This window comes from Rattus rattus, chromosome 2 (genome assembly GCF_011064425.1).
Source record: "Rattus rattus isolate New Zealand chromosome 2, Rrattus_CSIRO_v1, whole genome shotgun sequence".
NCBI classification, from domain to species: Eukaryota; Metazoa; Chordata; class Mammalia; order Rodentia; family Muridae; genus Rattus; species Rattus rattus.
In genome coordinates this window covers 1,329,685-1,345,332 of record NC_046155.1, presented here as the reverse complement: position 1 = coordinate 1,345,332, position 15,648 = coordinate 1,329,685, and the positions used below count along the sequence as shown (strand labels likewise).

General features: G+C 53.1%; 1 protein-coding gene across 1 annotated transcript; it reads left to right on the top strand.

Annotated features, from left to right (window-relative positions):
• The first annotated feature begins 257 nt into the window (after positions 1-257).
• Map4k2 (mitogen-activated protein kinase kinase kinase kinase 2) lies at positions 258-15,435 on the top strand. The gene is made up of 32 exons (XM_032891059.1): positions 258-403; positions 525-582; positions 808-898; positions 975-1,039; positions 1,326-1,381; positions 1,680-1,727; positions 1,817-1,859; positions 2,212-2,284; positions 2,366-2,497; positions 2,572-2,634; positions 2,895-2,976; positions 3,067-3,174; positions 3,517-3,595; positions 3,703-3,761; positions 4,426-4,469; positions 4,549-4,587; positions 4,685-4,718; positions 4,836-4,944; positions 5,024-5,112; positions 5,192-5,233; positions 5,317-5,401; positions 5,497-5,576; positions 5,655-5,715; positions 5,799-5,916; positions 10,526-10,584; positions 10,663-10,766; positions 10,843-11,020; positions 12,375-12,443; positions 12,576-12,662; positions 12,905-12,975; positions 13,068-13,123; positions 13,245-15,435. The coding sequence occupies exons 1-32, from the start codon at positions 308-310 to the stop codon at positions 13,330-13,332; spliced, it is 2,466 nt and encodes an 821-aa protein (XP_032746950.1). The 5' UTR covers positions 258-307; the 3' UTR covers positions 13,333-15,435.
• Positions 15,436-15,648: the final 213 nt, after the last annotated feature.

Below are 15,648 nucleotides of genomic sequence, written 5' to 3'. Positions count from 1 at the left end.
GTGGATGTTCCCTGTTGCGCTTAGGATTTTGAACTTCATGCTCTGCACCTGTAGCTCCTGAGAATTGGGAGGGGGACTTAAGCTCCGCCTCTGCCTAGGGACTTCCCCGCGAGACCAGAGCGCCTCCTCTCGGCTAGGCGGAACGGCGGGGCATCCCCGACCTGGCCCCGCCCCGGCCTGGCCCCGCCCCACGGCCTCTGAGTCTCCGCGCTGCCCCTGCCTGCCTGCCCGCCTCGCCCTGCCCCGCCCCGCGCCGCTCCGCGCCGGCTCCGCAGCTTGCGCCCGCCGGCGGGTCCGGCGCCGGGCCATGGCGCTGTTGCGGGACGTGTCGTTGCAGGATCCGCGGGACCGCTTCGAGCTGCTGCAGCGTGTGGGGGCCGGGACCTATGGCGACGTTTACAAGGTGCGCTGCGCGGGGCTGCGGGACGGGCGGGAGCGCAGGAGGAGGGTGCATCTTCACATCCCGCCGCGGGAGCCCCGGCCCCGCCCCCTCCTCACCCTGCTTCTCACCCTGTGCCCCGCAGGCCCGTGACACCGTCACGTCCGAACTGGCCGCGGTGAAGATCGTCAAGCTAGACCCAGGTGTGGGCCCGGGTGGGGCCTCTGTGCTCCAGGGAGGCAGGCGGGTGAGCTGGCGGGGGCGGAGAGTTGACATTTTCTAGAGCCCTAGAGAAGCCGACCCCAGGAGAAACTAAGGTCCGGCAACTGCTTGGAGAGGAGAGAAATACTCTACTCATTTTGCACATAGTGACAGAGTCTGGGCTACGCGTGTGCCTCCCCCCCCCCATAATGCCTTGTGCTCTCCAGGGGACGACATCAGCTCTCTTCAGCAGGAAATCACCATCCTCCGTGAATGCCGCCACCCCAATGTTGTGGCCTACATTGGCAGCTACCTCAGGTGAGGTTGTTTATCTTCTTACCTCAGAAAGCCCTGTGTGTCCTGCATTGTGCCAGCCCCAATTCTGTCTCCCCAGGAATGACCGCTTGTGGATATGTATGGAGTTCTGTGGAGGAGGGTCACTGCAGGAGATTTACCACGGTGAGAGCCAGACTCCATGGGACATGGCCTTTCCCAGTGCCAACATAGGGGTAGGAGGCATCCTCCTGGCTGAACTTGGGACTCCTCTTAGCTTCTGACTGGCTGTGTGACCTTGAGAGAAATACTGTCCTCCTCTGGGCTCAGTTTCCCAGTCTGAACCTGGAAGAAATGTGGCTAACATCGCTTTGCTGTAGTGGTGCCTGCTGCTTTCCGCTATGCAGGGTGGGTAGGGAAGGTCAGCAAATCTCTCAGGCTCTTTCTCTTCAGCCCTGTATGTATGTTTCAGCCACCGGGCCCCTGGAAGAACGGCAGATTGCCTATGTTTGCCGGGAGGCACTGAAGGTACAGGGCTCATGGGCAGCACTCATTTTGGAATCTTCAGGAGTGTGGGCCCACCCCATCTAGCCAGTGGGAGACTGGGACTTTGGGATGGGCTGGCTCAGGGGATGTGGGTCCTAGCGGGAGGGGGCCCCAGTTCTGTTGCCGGAAGCAGCCTATTTCCCTCTTGGCTCAGTCACTTCCTGTTTGGGGAGAGGGGTGGAGGAAGCTGCTTGGGTGGGGGGCCCCAGTCCTGAGGAGGGGCTCAGAAGAGATAATTAGTGTTGAGTAGCTGTCCTCAGAGACTTCTATTTGTCCCTAGGGGCTCCACCACCTGCATTCTCAGGGGAAAATTCACCGAGACATTAAGGTAGGGGCCCGCCAAGGGCAAGGTTCAAATGAGGAGGAAGCTGCCAGGCATCTGACACAATCCTTTCTCTGTCCCCCCCACTCTCCCAGGGTGCCAATCTTCTGCTCACTCTGCAGGGTGATGTCAAGCTAGGTCAGTACTGGGGGATGCCATGTGGGTGAGGGTTCAGCAGGGGCTCAGAGACCATAGAATTGAGTGCTGGAGATCCCGATCACTTTACTGCTTGAGCCTCAGTTTCCCCGCTTAGGAGATATAGTATTATTACTTGCCTGCCAATAGTGGCTGAGTGAGATTGGATTGGGAGGGATCTGACATGGGATCACGTTTTCAGAGATGGAAGGATGGTGACCCCTCTCAGATGAGGGGCCAGGCGTGGCTTGGGACAGGTGTGGCTGTCTGTACCCTATCCCTACCTGGTATAGCCTGGGCCCTGTGGTGGGAGGTAAGTGAGGCCCTGGGGCTGGTAAGAGTCTCTTTCCTGCAGCGGACTTTGGAGTGTCAGGCGAGTTGACGGCATCTGTGGCCAAGAGGCGGTCTTTCATTGGCACTCCATACTGGTAAGATGGTGGTGCCCTGGCAATAGGGGTGGTGACCAGAAGAAGGGCATCTGGCCATCTCGTATGTGACCCTGATTCTAGGATGGCACCAGAGGTTGCTGCTGTGGAACGCAAGGGTGGCTACAATGAGCTGTGTGACGTCTGGGCCCTGGGCATCACTGCCATTGAGCTGGGCGAGCTGCAACCGCCGCTGTTCCACCTCCACCCCATGAGGTCAGCCTAGCACATGCCCCTTGCCTGACCCTTGCCCTGCTGACCCTTGACCCATGAATTCATATCCACCCCAGGGCCTTGATGCTCATGTCGAAAAGCAGCTTCCAACCACCCAAGCTGAGAGACAAGACACGATGGTGAGGGCTCACCCACAGCTAAGTATCCTTTTCCAGCCAAGCCCAGTGGATAGAGGCTTTTGCCAAGGATTGAGCTTGGTTCCCACTGTAGGCAATGGGACAGGAGGGAAGGGCTCATGGCTTGTGATGGAGGCACTCCTGTGGTGCAGCAGCACTGACCAGGCTCCTGCTCCTTTGGTGGCCGGCCGGGGCAACTAACAGGTTGCTTCTTTGCAGAGCTTAACCTGGGTTCGGGTGGGTGGGGCTTTTGTATCCACCAGGACCCAGACTTTCCACCACTTCCTCAAGCTAGCCCTAACCAAGAACCCCAAGAAGAGGCCTACAGCTGAGAAGCTTCTGCAGGTGGGAGGCAGGGCATGAGCCTGGGGACTTGAGGCTCAAGGACAAAGCCTGGAGGGCAGGGAGCAACCTTAGCACCCCTTGCTCTTCCAGCACCCATTCACAACCCAGCCACTCCCTCCAGCCCTCCTTACCCAGCTCCTCGACAAGGCCAGCGACCCCCACTTGGGAACCCTCTCCCCTGAAGACAGTGAACTGGAGGTAAAAGGGGGACTGGGAGCTGGGTCAGCCCAGCCTGATGGGAAGGTGGTATAGATCAGAACTTTTGTGACTTGTGGAATTCCAGCGGAACTTCTCTCTAGTCAAGCCCACTGCCATCTTCGGGTCCAAGCCAGCCATGACTATGACTAAGCGTTCCTCCTTTCTGTGTGGCCTTTGGCAGGTGTCTTGATGTTTCTGTGCCAGTTTTCCCATCCGTGAAAGGAGGGCGGTTTTATTTCATAGTAATCTTAGGGCCGTCAGGAAAACAGGAGCCCTGATGGGTGTCAAGCCCTGGAAGAACTCCTGGCTGCGTGCAAGTCTGCTGTTTGTGTTCTTTCTTAGACTCATGATATGTTTCCAGACACCATCCATTCCCGGGGCCATCATGGTCCAGCTGAGAGGACCCCCTCCGAGATCCAATGTAAGTCTTCTGATTGAGCTAAATGCACCCATGGACCTGGTGTTATGGGGGGGGGGCTCCATTCTGAGACTTTGGCCCCCTCCTAATCTAATACACTGGTTCCCTAGTTCACCAAGTGAAATTTGGTGCTCCTCGCCGGAAAGAGACAGACCCTCTCAGTGAACCGGTGAGGCACTGGCTGTGTGTATTTGTGGAGGGGGCTTCAGGGAGGGGCTGGGTGTGCAGATGCAGGTAGACTATCCCCAATCATGGCCACTCTGAAGCAAGGGTTGCCTGTGTCACCGGGGGTCCCACGCTGGAGGCTCCTCCTGTGCTTGTGTCACCTGGGGTCCTGGGCTAGAGGCCCCTCCTGTGCCATTCTCCTTTAGATCGTACTGGAAAGTGGAAGGCTGACCACACCCTTTTGAAACCTAGCTTTCACAGGACTTGGCCATATTCCTCAGTCTGCATGTCAGAGGATGGCGCCACCCCACCCCCTCTGTCCCTGGTTTCTTTCTCTGCTCCCATGGTGCCCATCTCTCTGTTCTGCTGGCTTGCTGGCTCCCTCCATCTCTGTCTCTGTCTTTTCTCTCTCATTTTTGTTGTTTTGTCTTTCACAAGTCTTTGCCTGTTACAGAATATTCTCCATCTGTGTATTGGTCTCTCTTGCTCTTTCTCTTTTTGCTGATGTCAGACGGTTCCTCTAACTTACTCTAGCTGGCCTTGAACTCACCCTGTAGTCTAGGCACACCTTGAGATCCAGATCATTCCTGGCTCTCCTCTTCCATCTCTTGAAACCCTTCTCTTTTTTTCCACCTCTGCTCTGGTGTCTCTGCCTTGGTCTCCTCCAGTGGGAGGAGGAGTGGACGTTCCTGGGGAAAGAAGAACTGAGTAGGTGAGTGAGTGGAGCTGGGGAAGCTGGGGCAGGTTGGGGCTTATGGAAGACTGACCACTGCCCCCTTCCTCTGACCCAGGAGCTTGCTGCAGTCAGTCCAGGAGGCCCTGGAGGAAAGGTGAGGACCCATACCTGGGGTGAAGAAAGGCCTTCAGGCCCGGGGGTAGGAGGGGCAGTCCTCTCACTCCCTCATGCCACCTGCTGTGTCCCTATAGGAGCCTGACTATCCGGCCAGCCATAGAACTCCAGGTATGGATTGGAAGAGGGTAGAGCTGGGAAGTAAGCTGTGTGCATAGAGTGCTGTGGGACAGAAGTGCATCATGGGGCCTCTGATGATTGCCAGGCTGTTTCTGACCCTCTTGCCAGGAGCTGGACTCCCCAGATGATGCCATTGGAACTATCAAACGGGCCCCATTTATGGGACTGCCCCACACTGAGTCAACATCTGATGACAATGCCCAGTCTTGCTCCCCAGGTGCGGCCCAGGGTGGGCAGGCCATGGGAAATTCTGGGGTAGGGCTGGGGCTTGGAGTCACTGTGGTCTGTGCACATAGGAACCCTGTCAGCACCTCCAGCTGGCCCTAGCAGCCCCCCACTGCTGCCAACTGCCTGGGCGACTCTGAAGCAACGGGAGGATCGTGAGGTGAGAGGTCAGCAGAGGAGTGGGGGTGGGGCTACAGGGTGTCACCTAGGCCCTGACTCCTTCCCTCCCTCGAACACAGCGATCATCCTGCCATGGTCTTCCTCCCACCCCCAAGGTGCACGTAAGTATTTCCTGGCTGTTCCTGGGTCCTCTTGTCCTGGCATTGCCACTGGGTTCCTCATCCACTATTCACTTTCTCCCCAGATGGGTGCCTGCTTCTCCAAGGTCTTCAATGGCTGCCCCCTGCAGATCCATGCTGCTGTCACTTGGGTTCACCCTGTGACTCGAGGTGGGCCAGGGGTAGAGCAGAAGCAGTAACTTAGGACACCCTTAGCTTGGGCCTGGAACGTGTGACAGCCTCTGACCTTATGCCTGTGCCTGCAGACCAGTTCCTGGTGGTAGGGGCTGAGGAAGGCATCTACACCCTCAACCTGCATGAACTGCATGAGGATACGCTGGAGAAGGTGAGGCTTAGTGGCTTTTGGGGGCAGAGGCACAGGAATGTTGGGTGCTGACCACCTGTCTACTGGCTCTGGTCTTAGCTCATCTCCCATCGCTGCATCTGGCTCTACTGTGTGAACAATGTGTTGCTGTCACTCTCAGGTAGGAGGAGGATGGTACAGAGGCGGCCAGAGCACCCTTCCCCAAACTTTCTCTGAGCCCTATGTCTTCCTCTTCCGCTTCAGGGAAATCCACACATATCTGGGCGCATGACCTCCCAGGCCTGTTTGAGCAGCGGAGACTGCAGCACCAGGCACCCCTCTCCATCCCTACCAACCGCATCACTCAGCGCATCATCCCCAGGTCAGCAGGTATGGGGTACACAGGAGGTCCAGAATAGTGCCTGCTGGATGGGACTCCACCCTCCCTGGGACTGCCAGGGTCTTAGCTAATCATTTAGGCACTTCCCGTCTCCGAGGCTGCTTCCTCCTGGTCAGTAGTTGGTGGCCTCCCCTCCTGTCCACCTGGCTTGTTAGAATGAACAAAGGGATGCAAGTGGGAAAGTGCTCTGCAGACAGCAGAGATGGTGGACTTCATCCTGCAGTTCAGCGGCCCAGTGCCGGGCCTGGCGATGTGTCAACAGAGCCCTGCTTTGGAGAAACAAAGGACCTGGGCATTCAGAGCAGACTGCTTGGTTCAAGGAAGGGGCAGGGGTAGAGGTGGACAGAGTGCTCTGAAAGCCAGGAGGCAGAGACAGAATTAGAGGTGCATCCCAAGGCTCTAGGGGAGGGGAGAGTGAGTGCAGGTGAGAACAAACAGCAAGGCCTAGAGGGTTGAGAGCCGTACAGGTGGCGAGCCCTTCCTCTGTTGCCGGGACTTGGACTCTGCCCAGTGTACAGCAGTGCTGTCAGCATCTCAAAGGGTCTTATTGTGTACTAGTCAATATGCTTCCTGTGATAGGCGGTTCAGCTCACTGTCTAAGAGCCTGGCTGGTGTAGTGGCCTGACATCCCAGCACTAGGCAGAATGAGGCAGGAGAATATCAAGTTTGAGGCCAGCCTGGGCTACATAGAGGGGATACTTTTTCTCAAAAACATAGTTGGGCATGGTGTTGCATGCTTGTAATCTCAGTACATGGGGGATAGGGGCAGGAGAATCAGGAGTTTGTGGTCGTCCTTGTCTACCTATTGAGTTTTAGGCCAGCCTGGGCTATGTGAGCTCCTGTCTCTGACAACAGAATATACTGTCCATATCAAGAGCTACAGTAGGACTGGTGTTGGGAAGCACAGTGGTCAGGTCTAGAGACCAGTGCAGAGGAGTCCACTGCAGAAGCTAAGTAGCCCAGCACTGACATGTGGCTTTAGGCTGTCGCCATTGAGCAGGTAATTATGCAGCCGGCACCTTCCTCATATGTTCTTAGCATTGTGCAGAGCTCAGGCACATCTATGGACCAAAGGGACCTTTGCCCCTTCCCTTGACTCTGTGTGTGTGTGTGTGTGTGTGTGTGTGTGTGTGTGTGTGTGTGTGTGTGTGTGCGCGCGCGCGCACGCTCGCTCGTGCGTTCTGTGCATGAAGGAGGTAGATGGTAGAACTAGAAATGAGGCTCTTTGGCAGTAATGGAGGAGAACAGGCTGAAGAAGAGGACATTAAAAGGCTGTTCTGAAAGCCTTCAATGAGACAGTGCTATTTTTGTGGCAAGACCGAGGACAGGGCTGAGGCTATAGCTCACTGGTAAGGTAAGAAAGGAAAGGTAGCTTGCCTAGCATGTGAGGCTCTAGGTTTAGTCCCCAGCACTGTAGGAATAACCTAGGACTTCGAGGAGTGTGGGGCTGGCAAGCTTGCTCAGGGGTTAAAGATGCCTGCCACCAGATGGTGAAGAGAGAGCGGGTTGTTCACTGACCTCCACGTGTGCACCTTGATGTGTACACATGCACACATGTGCACAATGAAAACATTTTAAAAGTCATTTTATGTGCATTGGAGTGACTGGGACTGGAGTTACCGACTGTTGTGAGCAGATATGTGGGTGCTGGGAATTGAACCCAGATTGTCTAGAAGGCAACCAGTGCTCTGAACCACTAAGCCTTTCTTCAGCCCCAATAAATGTAAGTTTCCAAAGAAGCTAGAGATCTTTAGAGAAAAGGTTATGTAAGGAGAAAAAAGGTCCTAGGGCAGGTGCAAGTCTGGTTTGCTTGAGGAACAGATCATCGAGGGTCTGTCTTCAGAGAGGCCTTGGGCTTTGACTTAGAGCAGCTTGGAGGCCGCTGGTGAGGTGTGATTGGCACTGAGGTCTTCATGGGATCTCTGCTGTGGGTGAGGACTAAGGCCCTGATGGGAGGATTCTAGAGGCCATGGGAAGCCTGTCGCAGTGGTAGGTGGCCAGCAACAGGGGTGTGGGCTGCAGTAAGAGTAAAGGAAGTGAAAAATGGTCTGGTTTTCATTCTGTTTTACAAGTGGAGCCAGCAGGATTTCCTGGTGATAGGTGGTGTTTGAAAGAGAAAGGGGGTCAAGGTTGAGTGCAAGGCTTTTGACCTTGGTGGAAGGAAGGATAGAGCTGTCACCAGCTGTGAGTGACATAGGAATCTGGGCTTGAATTCGATTTGCCATGTATTAAGTAAATTATGTCTATCATCTCAGCATTCAAGAAGTTGAGGCTGGAGGATTACTGAAGTTTGATGCTGTAGTATGAGAACCTTCTGAAAATTCACATTTCAAAAGATGCAAATTCTCTGTGAGTGGGTCCTTCCTGGTCCGTCTGAGAGAGCCGGACCACCCAGAAGAGTGGGCCAGGAAACAGCTCCAACTTGACTATGACCAGAGGCAGGCCAGGCCCCGGGCAGCAGCACTGGGAAGACCTGGAGGACAGCCTTATCTACAGAGCTCACACCAAACCTGTATTGGTGCCCTGTGCCCTCTGAGCTTCCTGAGCCTCTGTTCTGACCCCTAACCTTTAAGCAGAGGGCTTGCCAGACTTTGAACATAAAGAAGCGGAAAACATGAAGTTTTTGTAGAGGAAACACCAGATGCAAAAGTATCAGTGCAGATATGCCTGTGACCTGTTCAGAGGCCAGCTGGGCCAGAGTGGGAGGAAGAGGGAGGGCAGAGGTCAGCACAGGGGGGCAGACACCGGCTTCCTCCCAGGGGCCTGTTCTGGCAGGAGCACAGGCAGGACCTGAGTCACTGGGAGGAGATTGCAGCGTTAACAGCCCAGTTCCTCAGATGAAGAAACAGGCTCCAGTGGTCAGTCCCTGAGGGCATGGGGACTCCCCATTAGACAGCCACCTACCTCCCCACAGGGTCAGAGACCCACCTAGGTGCAGAAGGCAGGCCATTTGCTGTTTGAAGTCTTTACATCTCCCAGGGCCTGTTTGTCAGTCTTTGAAATGAACTAAGTATACTCAAGCTGGGACCTGCCTCAACTCCTGGTCTCCACACGAGCTGCTTGTTAAAAACTATGCAGACGCTCTTACCAGTAATCCTAGCACTTGAGAGACTGAGGCAAGGCAACTGCTATAAACCCCAGGCCAACCTGGGCTACAGAGTAAGACTATGTAAAAAACTAAAGGAGGGCTGGGACAGTAGCTTAGCTTATCAGGAAAAGGTGCTTGCTGCCAGCCCGAGGTAACCTGAGTTCAATCTCAGGGAACCATGTGATGGACGGGGGACTGGCTCCTACAAGTTGTCTTCTGAATCTTAACCTATGTGACATGATGTGCTTCCCCACAGTCAGTCAGTGTAAAGAAATGCTTTATTTTTTTTTAAGATTTATTTATGATATATAAACAAACTGTATCGGTCTTTAGACACACCAGAAGGGGGCATCAGCTCTCATTACAGATGGTTGTGAGCCACCATGTGGTTGCTGGGAATTGAACTCAGGACCTCTGGAAGAGTGTCAGAGGGCTCTTAACTGAGCCATCTCTCCAGCCCAAGAAATGCTTTATTTTTAATTGTTTTAAATTTATTTTTATTATTATTATTATTATTAGTAGTAGTAGTGGTAATTGTTTTTGTTTGTTTGTTTGAGGCAAGATCTCTCTATATAGCCCTGGCTGTCCTAGTATTCACTGTGTAGACCAGGCTGACCTTAAACTCACACAGACCCTCCTGACTATGGCTCTCAAGTGCTGGAATTAAAGGCATTATTTCGGGGAGGGGTGATAACCCATTTGCCATGGTATACAAGCGGAGATCAGAAGACACTGACAGGGGAGTTCTTCAGGGTCTACCACATGAATCCCGGGAACTGAGTTGAGGTTGTAAGTCTGGTGGTAGCAGGTACCTGTACCTAAGGGGCTAGCTAGTCAGCCCAAGAAAAGTTAAAAAAGAATGAAGAGAAAAGGAATGTGGTGGTGCTGGATCTGGTGGCTTAGGTTTCTAATGTCAGCACCTGGTAGGATTTGACAAGATCAGGAGTTTGAGAGCAGCTTGGGTTACATGAACCTCGCTTTTCTCCAAAAACTCAAACACAAAAGCGGACTCAGTGGTTAAGAGCCATCCCTCCTCCCTCCCTGCCCTTCCAGAGGACTTAGGTTCAGTTTCAGTCATCCACATGGTAACTCACGACGACCTTTAACCTCAGCTAGGAGATCTGATACATTCTCACCTTTGCAGGCACAGAATTAGTGTACATTGGGTCCATGTATACATACGTGCATGCATGCAAACATTCAAATACACAAATTTAAACTTTAAAAAGAGAAACCCAAAACAAAAGAACAATCCACCCCCACCCCCACCCCACCCCCACCCCCACCCCCACCGCCGGTCAGAGTGAGTGCCCAGGCTGGGGAACCTAAGATACCCACAGAGCCTCAGCCCCTTGCAGCTCTTAAAGGCACACTGCTGTGCCTCCCTGAACCTAGTGTCTCATCCATAAAGCCAGGAAGAGGACAGTGACCGCATCACAGGGCTCGGTGGGGGCCTTGCTCAAAGATGGCCCCCAGAACATATGCTGATTTTGATCCCTACAGACGCTTTGCCCTGTCCACCAAGATTCCCGACACCAAAGGCTGCTTGCAATGCCGTGTGGGTAAGAGCTGGCTGTATGGGGTTGGGAGAGGTGCAGTGAGGAGGCTGAACCCTTGCCCACTCCCTTATCCTCCCACAGTCCGTAACCCCTATACCGGCAGTACCTTCCTGCTGGCCGCCCTGCCTGCCAGCCTGCTTCTGCTGCAGTGGTATGAGCCGCTGCAGAAATTCCTGCTGCTGAAGGTAAGGGACCAGAAGACCCTTGGGTGGCAGGATGCCCGCGGAAGAAACAGAGCCAAGCCTCTCTGCTGTCCCCCAGAACTTTTCCAGCCCCTTGCCCAGCCCGGCAGGGATGCTGGAGCCGCTGGTGCTCGACGGGAAGGAGCTGCCACAGGTGTGCGTGGGCGCTGAGGGGCCTGAGGGACCCGGCTGCAGAGTCCTGTTCCATGTCTTGCCCCTGGAGGCTGGCCTGACTCCAGACATCCTCATCCCTCCTGGTGAGCAACAGCGCTAGGTGCTGCAGGGAGGGAATGCTTGAGAAAGTCGGGGGTCGGGGTAGGGACACTTCAATCCTGGCTCTCTGATCTGGACTTCCTGAAAGATTTCCTTAGACTAGCCTGGGCGCAGTGGCACAGGACTGTGATCCCTCCTCTGAGGCTGAAGCAGGAGGATTGCATGAACCCATGAGTAGATGCTAGCCTGGGTAACATAACAATCCAAAGCTTAAAAGTATGGTGGGGGGGCTAGAGAGATGGCTCAGTGGTTAAGAGCACTGACTGCTCTTCCAGAGGTCCTGAGTTCAATTCCCAGCGACCACATGGTGGCTCACAACCATTTGTAATGGAATCTGATGCCCTCTTCTGGTGTGTCTGAAGACAGAGACAATGTACTCATGAATAAAACAAAGTAGCTGTGTAAAACTTTAAGCCCTCCTCTTCCATTAGCATTAGACATAAAAAAACAAAAGTGTGGTGGTATAAGCATTTGGCAGGCTGAGGCAGGAAGGGCATATCTCAGCCATGGAGAAAGCTTGGGCAGTAGAAAAGGAAGGGCTCTTGGTGCCAGGATTCCCTTGGGATTTCATTCCTAATTCTTCTGCTGCTTTTTAAAAAATATTTTAAAATTCATTTTACATGTATGAATGCTTTGCCTCCATGTGTATATACATACCATGTGCATACCTTGGAGGTCAGAAGAGGGTGACTTGGAGTTATAAGTGATTGTGAGCTGTACATGCTGGGAATTGAACCTGCATCCTTTAGCAGAGCCACTAATGCCTTCACCCACTGAGCATCTCTCCAGCCCCGTCAGTCTTTTTAAGATTTATTTATTATATATAAGTACACTATAGGTAGCTGTCTTTAGACACACCGGAAGAAGGCATCAGATCTCATTACAGATGGTTGTGAGCCACCATGTGGTTGCTGGACCTCTGGAAGAGCAGTCAGTGCTCTCAACCACTGAGCCATCTCTCCAGCCCCAATCCCAGCCCCTTCAGCCTTAATTCTTAGACTGGCCCTGTAAAATAGCAACTCATGTCTGAGTTACCAAAGAGGAAAATGAAATTCAGAGAGGAAGTGACTTGCGCCAGCCGCACAGCAACTGAATCTTATAGCCTGGTTTGTCTGACCCTGGAGCTTCTATAGGCTCTTATGAGACCCTGCAACCCCTCCCGGAGTCCAATAAGCCTAAGGCAAGTCCCTTGTTCTGAGTATTATGACCCTATGAGGCTGGTGTGAGGTGAAATAAGCTGTTGGTTTAGGATTGGCTGTAGCCCCTTCAGTCCTTAGAATGCTGGAGTAGACTGGTGGCTCAGCAAGTCAGGCCTTGCCCTTCCTTCTCTGTCCACAGAGGGAATCCCAGGTTCTGCACAGCAGGTGATCCAGGTGGACAGGGACACAGTGCTGGTCAGCTTTGAACGTGAGTGACCTAGGATTGGGATTGGAGGGCAGTGGAGAGTGGTGGTGAGGAAGGCTTTTTTTTTTTTTTATGGGTCTGCCATCCTAGCAGGGAGCCCGGTGTCTCCCACTCACAAGCTCTCTCCTTGCACAGGCTGTGTGAGGATCGTTAACCTGCAGGGAGAGCCCACGGCTGCGCTTGCCCCTGAGCTAACCTTTGACTTCCCTATTGAGACTGTGGGTGAGTAAGCCAGATGTGGGCCTGGCCATATTCAGTCCAGAAATACACGACTGGGCTTAGAGCTCAGGGCTGGCAGTGGGACCAGGGTAGCTTTCCTACTCCCTTAGGGGAGCCATCCTGGATACCCAGCCCAGTGAGGACCCCTGCGAGTTGGTCTGGGAGTAGCCACTGTACTTTGTGGTAAGGGTGAGGGGATTCGTAGAGTGCAGGGGGAGTGTAGGGCTAATAGCCCATTCTTCCAGTATGTCTGCAGGATAGCGTGCTGGCGTTCTGGAGTCATGGCATGCAGGGTCGAAGCCTTGACACCAACGAGGTGAGTGGGGCTCAGGTCCTAACTGCCTCCAGCTCTGAGCCTCCTGTTTAGAAAGGACTGTTGGGAGCGTCTCATGGTCCCTTGTCTTCCAGGTGACCCAGGAGATTACAGATGAGACCAGGATCTTCCGAGTGCTGGGGGCCCACAGGTAGACATGGGATATTCTGAAATGTACCTTCCTTTTCAGGTCCCATCCCTAGGCTAGACTTGGGATGGGCTCACCTAGCTTGCCTGCTTTGCTTACCTTGTGCCTCTTCCCCCACCCCTAGGGACATCATCCTGGAAAGCATTCCCACTGGCAACCCTGGGGCACACAGCAACCTCTACATCCTCACAGGTCACCAGAGCAGCTACTGAGCTATCCCCCTGATGTCACCCAGGCCTCGGTTGCCACCTCCAGCCTCTGCTGGGGTCCCAGAGAGCAGACCTAGTTCTGAGAAGTGTTTGGGGGCAGAGAGGAGAGGTAGCCCACCCACTTCAGCAATAACCCCGACCAGTGGGAGCTGTGAGCACCTACCCTCCCTGGAGAGTTGTCCCCATACAGGAGACCCTGGGCAGGATGGGCTGCCTGGCCGATCCATTCCACTTTCTCACTTTTCCTTCCCATTCTTTCTGCCAAGAGCCTGTCCCAGGTTTTATCCTGGGCAACATGTATTTAAGAGAGAATTATATTGGTATTAAAGCTGGTTGGTTTTATCCCACTAGTCCCTCTGAGGTGAAGGAGTTGAGCCCTCACCTTCTGTCCCTTCTCTCCTTCCTCTTTCTCCCCCTCTTTCCTGCAGGACACTTTTCTGTAAGTACTTGGTTGGTCTCAGGCATGCACCATGGAAGGGCCAGTCCACTGGTGCTCTGTGGAGTCTAAGCTCAGGTGACATAAGCCATGGTCCCTGTTCCAGCAGCTCTCACTCAGTTGTGTAGATTGAGTCCTCTGCTGTAATCTGGCATCTTATGGACATGTGCAGGGCAGCCATGCACCAAATAGGATCTTGCCAGTGGTCTGTGGGAGGATGCTGGAAACTAGCTACCATGTTTATAACATTTCTGAGATGTATGCTCTGCCCCTGCCATCTACTGCAGTATCCGTGACAAGCATGTAACAATTCAGTGGGCATCAGCTTAGACCGGGAAGATGATGTGGGTTCCTTTAGTGTTCAGTCACTCATTCCAAGATACAGCTCACCACCTAGGAAACTCATTGGCACGCATCTCCCTGTGGCTTTTGTATTTGTCCTCTCTTAGTTTCCTTCCCTGTGGTCCCAGACACTGGCTGAAGATCCGCTGAAGGATGGCAGGGTACACAGAAAAGGCCTGGCCTAGGAGGGTTAAGGGAGCGTGTGGAGCAAAGGTCCAGCTCACTGTCACCCTCCTGACATTTAGAACACATGTTGGCAAAAGGTGCCTGGTATGCTGGCTGCAAGTACTTGCCAGTCAGTGAATCAATGGGTGGGTGGGTGGGGGTGGGTAGGTGACAGTTCATGTGTGGCTATTGCGGCAGTTACTGTCCCTGTGACTACCCTCTTCCAAGCTCTGATTGGTTTCCAGTGACCAAGAGGTTTGCTTGGCTAAAATAGGAAGCCAGAGGAGGAAAAGGACACAGTATTTGTCCTCAGTGAGACAGTCCCAGAGTCAGCTGAGGGGCCAGGGGAGACAGGGCTACAGAGTAAATACCTAGCTTCCTATCTCCCAGACTTCTGGGGTGTGGGGTGCCGGTGATAGGTGTGAGAGGTGTTCACCACCCAGCTCACAACACTTGATCCCAGGTGCCCTGGGCGAACTGGCCCTCAGACTTTAGAGCAGTAGGCTTCAGGCAGTGACACCTGGTGGCAGGAGTCCATCTGAAAAGGTTTAGGGGTATAGCATGCCAAGGTGAGGGGCCTGTGAAAGGCAAGACCCACTGATAATGTTTGCTCCCAGCAAAGGTGGGTGCCACAAGCCAATGATGGGGCAAGCCAGGAATATGCACTGAAAGATGTAATTTTATTTATGTATTTGTTTATAGATAGCCTTTTAAAATACAAAATAGATTCTAGGTTAGGCTGTGGTGAATGCCTATGAACCCAGTACTCAGGAGGCAGAGGCAGGACCGTGTGAATTGTAGTCCAGCCTGGTCCACATAGTGAATTCCAGGCCAGCCAAAGTTATATGTAGACAGGGCTGCGTCAAAAATAAATAAAACTTGCCTTCTCATTTGTCCTTTAGTTCCTTCTAGAAGTATTTATGATATTTAAACAATTCGACATATTTTTATTCATATGGAAATATTCTATATATCTTTTCGGCTTTTTGAAAATACATTCTGGAGATCTTTACGTTATCGACCTGGCATTTTTTTGTATAGCTAGTGCAGGGTTTTATGCATTTAGGTGACTAATGTTAACAGAAAGATCTTTATTGATGGAATGTATTTCTACTTTAATATCACAAACCACACTGCAATAAATAATTCCTGTGTCAAAGCCACTCTGTGTTTGTGGGGATCAATCCTGGAAGAGGCATTGCTGGGTTGGAGTGGCTGTGTTTGCCAAAATGGGGTGTCATACAGATGCCCTCTGTGGGAGTTAGCTATGGGATGAGGCCTCCTTTCATTTCTGTGGACAGAGATACAGGAGCAATTATGGACTCACACCTGTCAACTAGCACTTTAGACTCAGGCAGGATTTCCAGGCAGAGCTA

Bases quoted from the DNA above. Each gene is read 5' to 3' on its own strand.
- Map4k2 (XM_032891059.1), top strand. From the start codon at position 308: ATGGCGCTGTTGCGGGACGTGTCGTTGCAGGATCCGCGGGACCGCTTC. The intron at 2,498-2,571 runs GTCAGCCTAGCA...TATCCACCCCAG, and splicing joins TTCCACCTCCACCCCATGAG to GGCCTTGATGCTCATGTCGA. The intron at 2,977-3,066 runs GTGGGAGGCAGG...TTGCTCTTCCAG, and splicing joins CAGCTGAGAAGCTTCTGCAG to CACCCATTCACAACCCAGCC.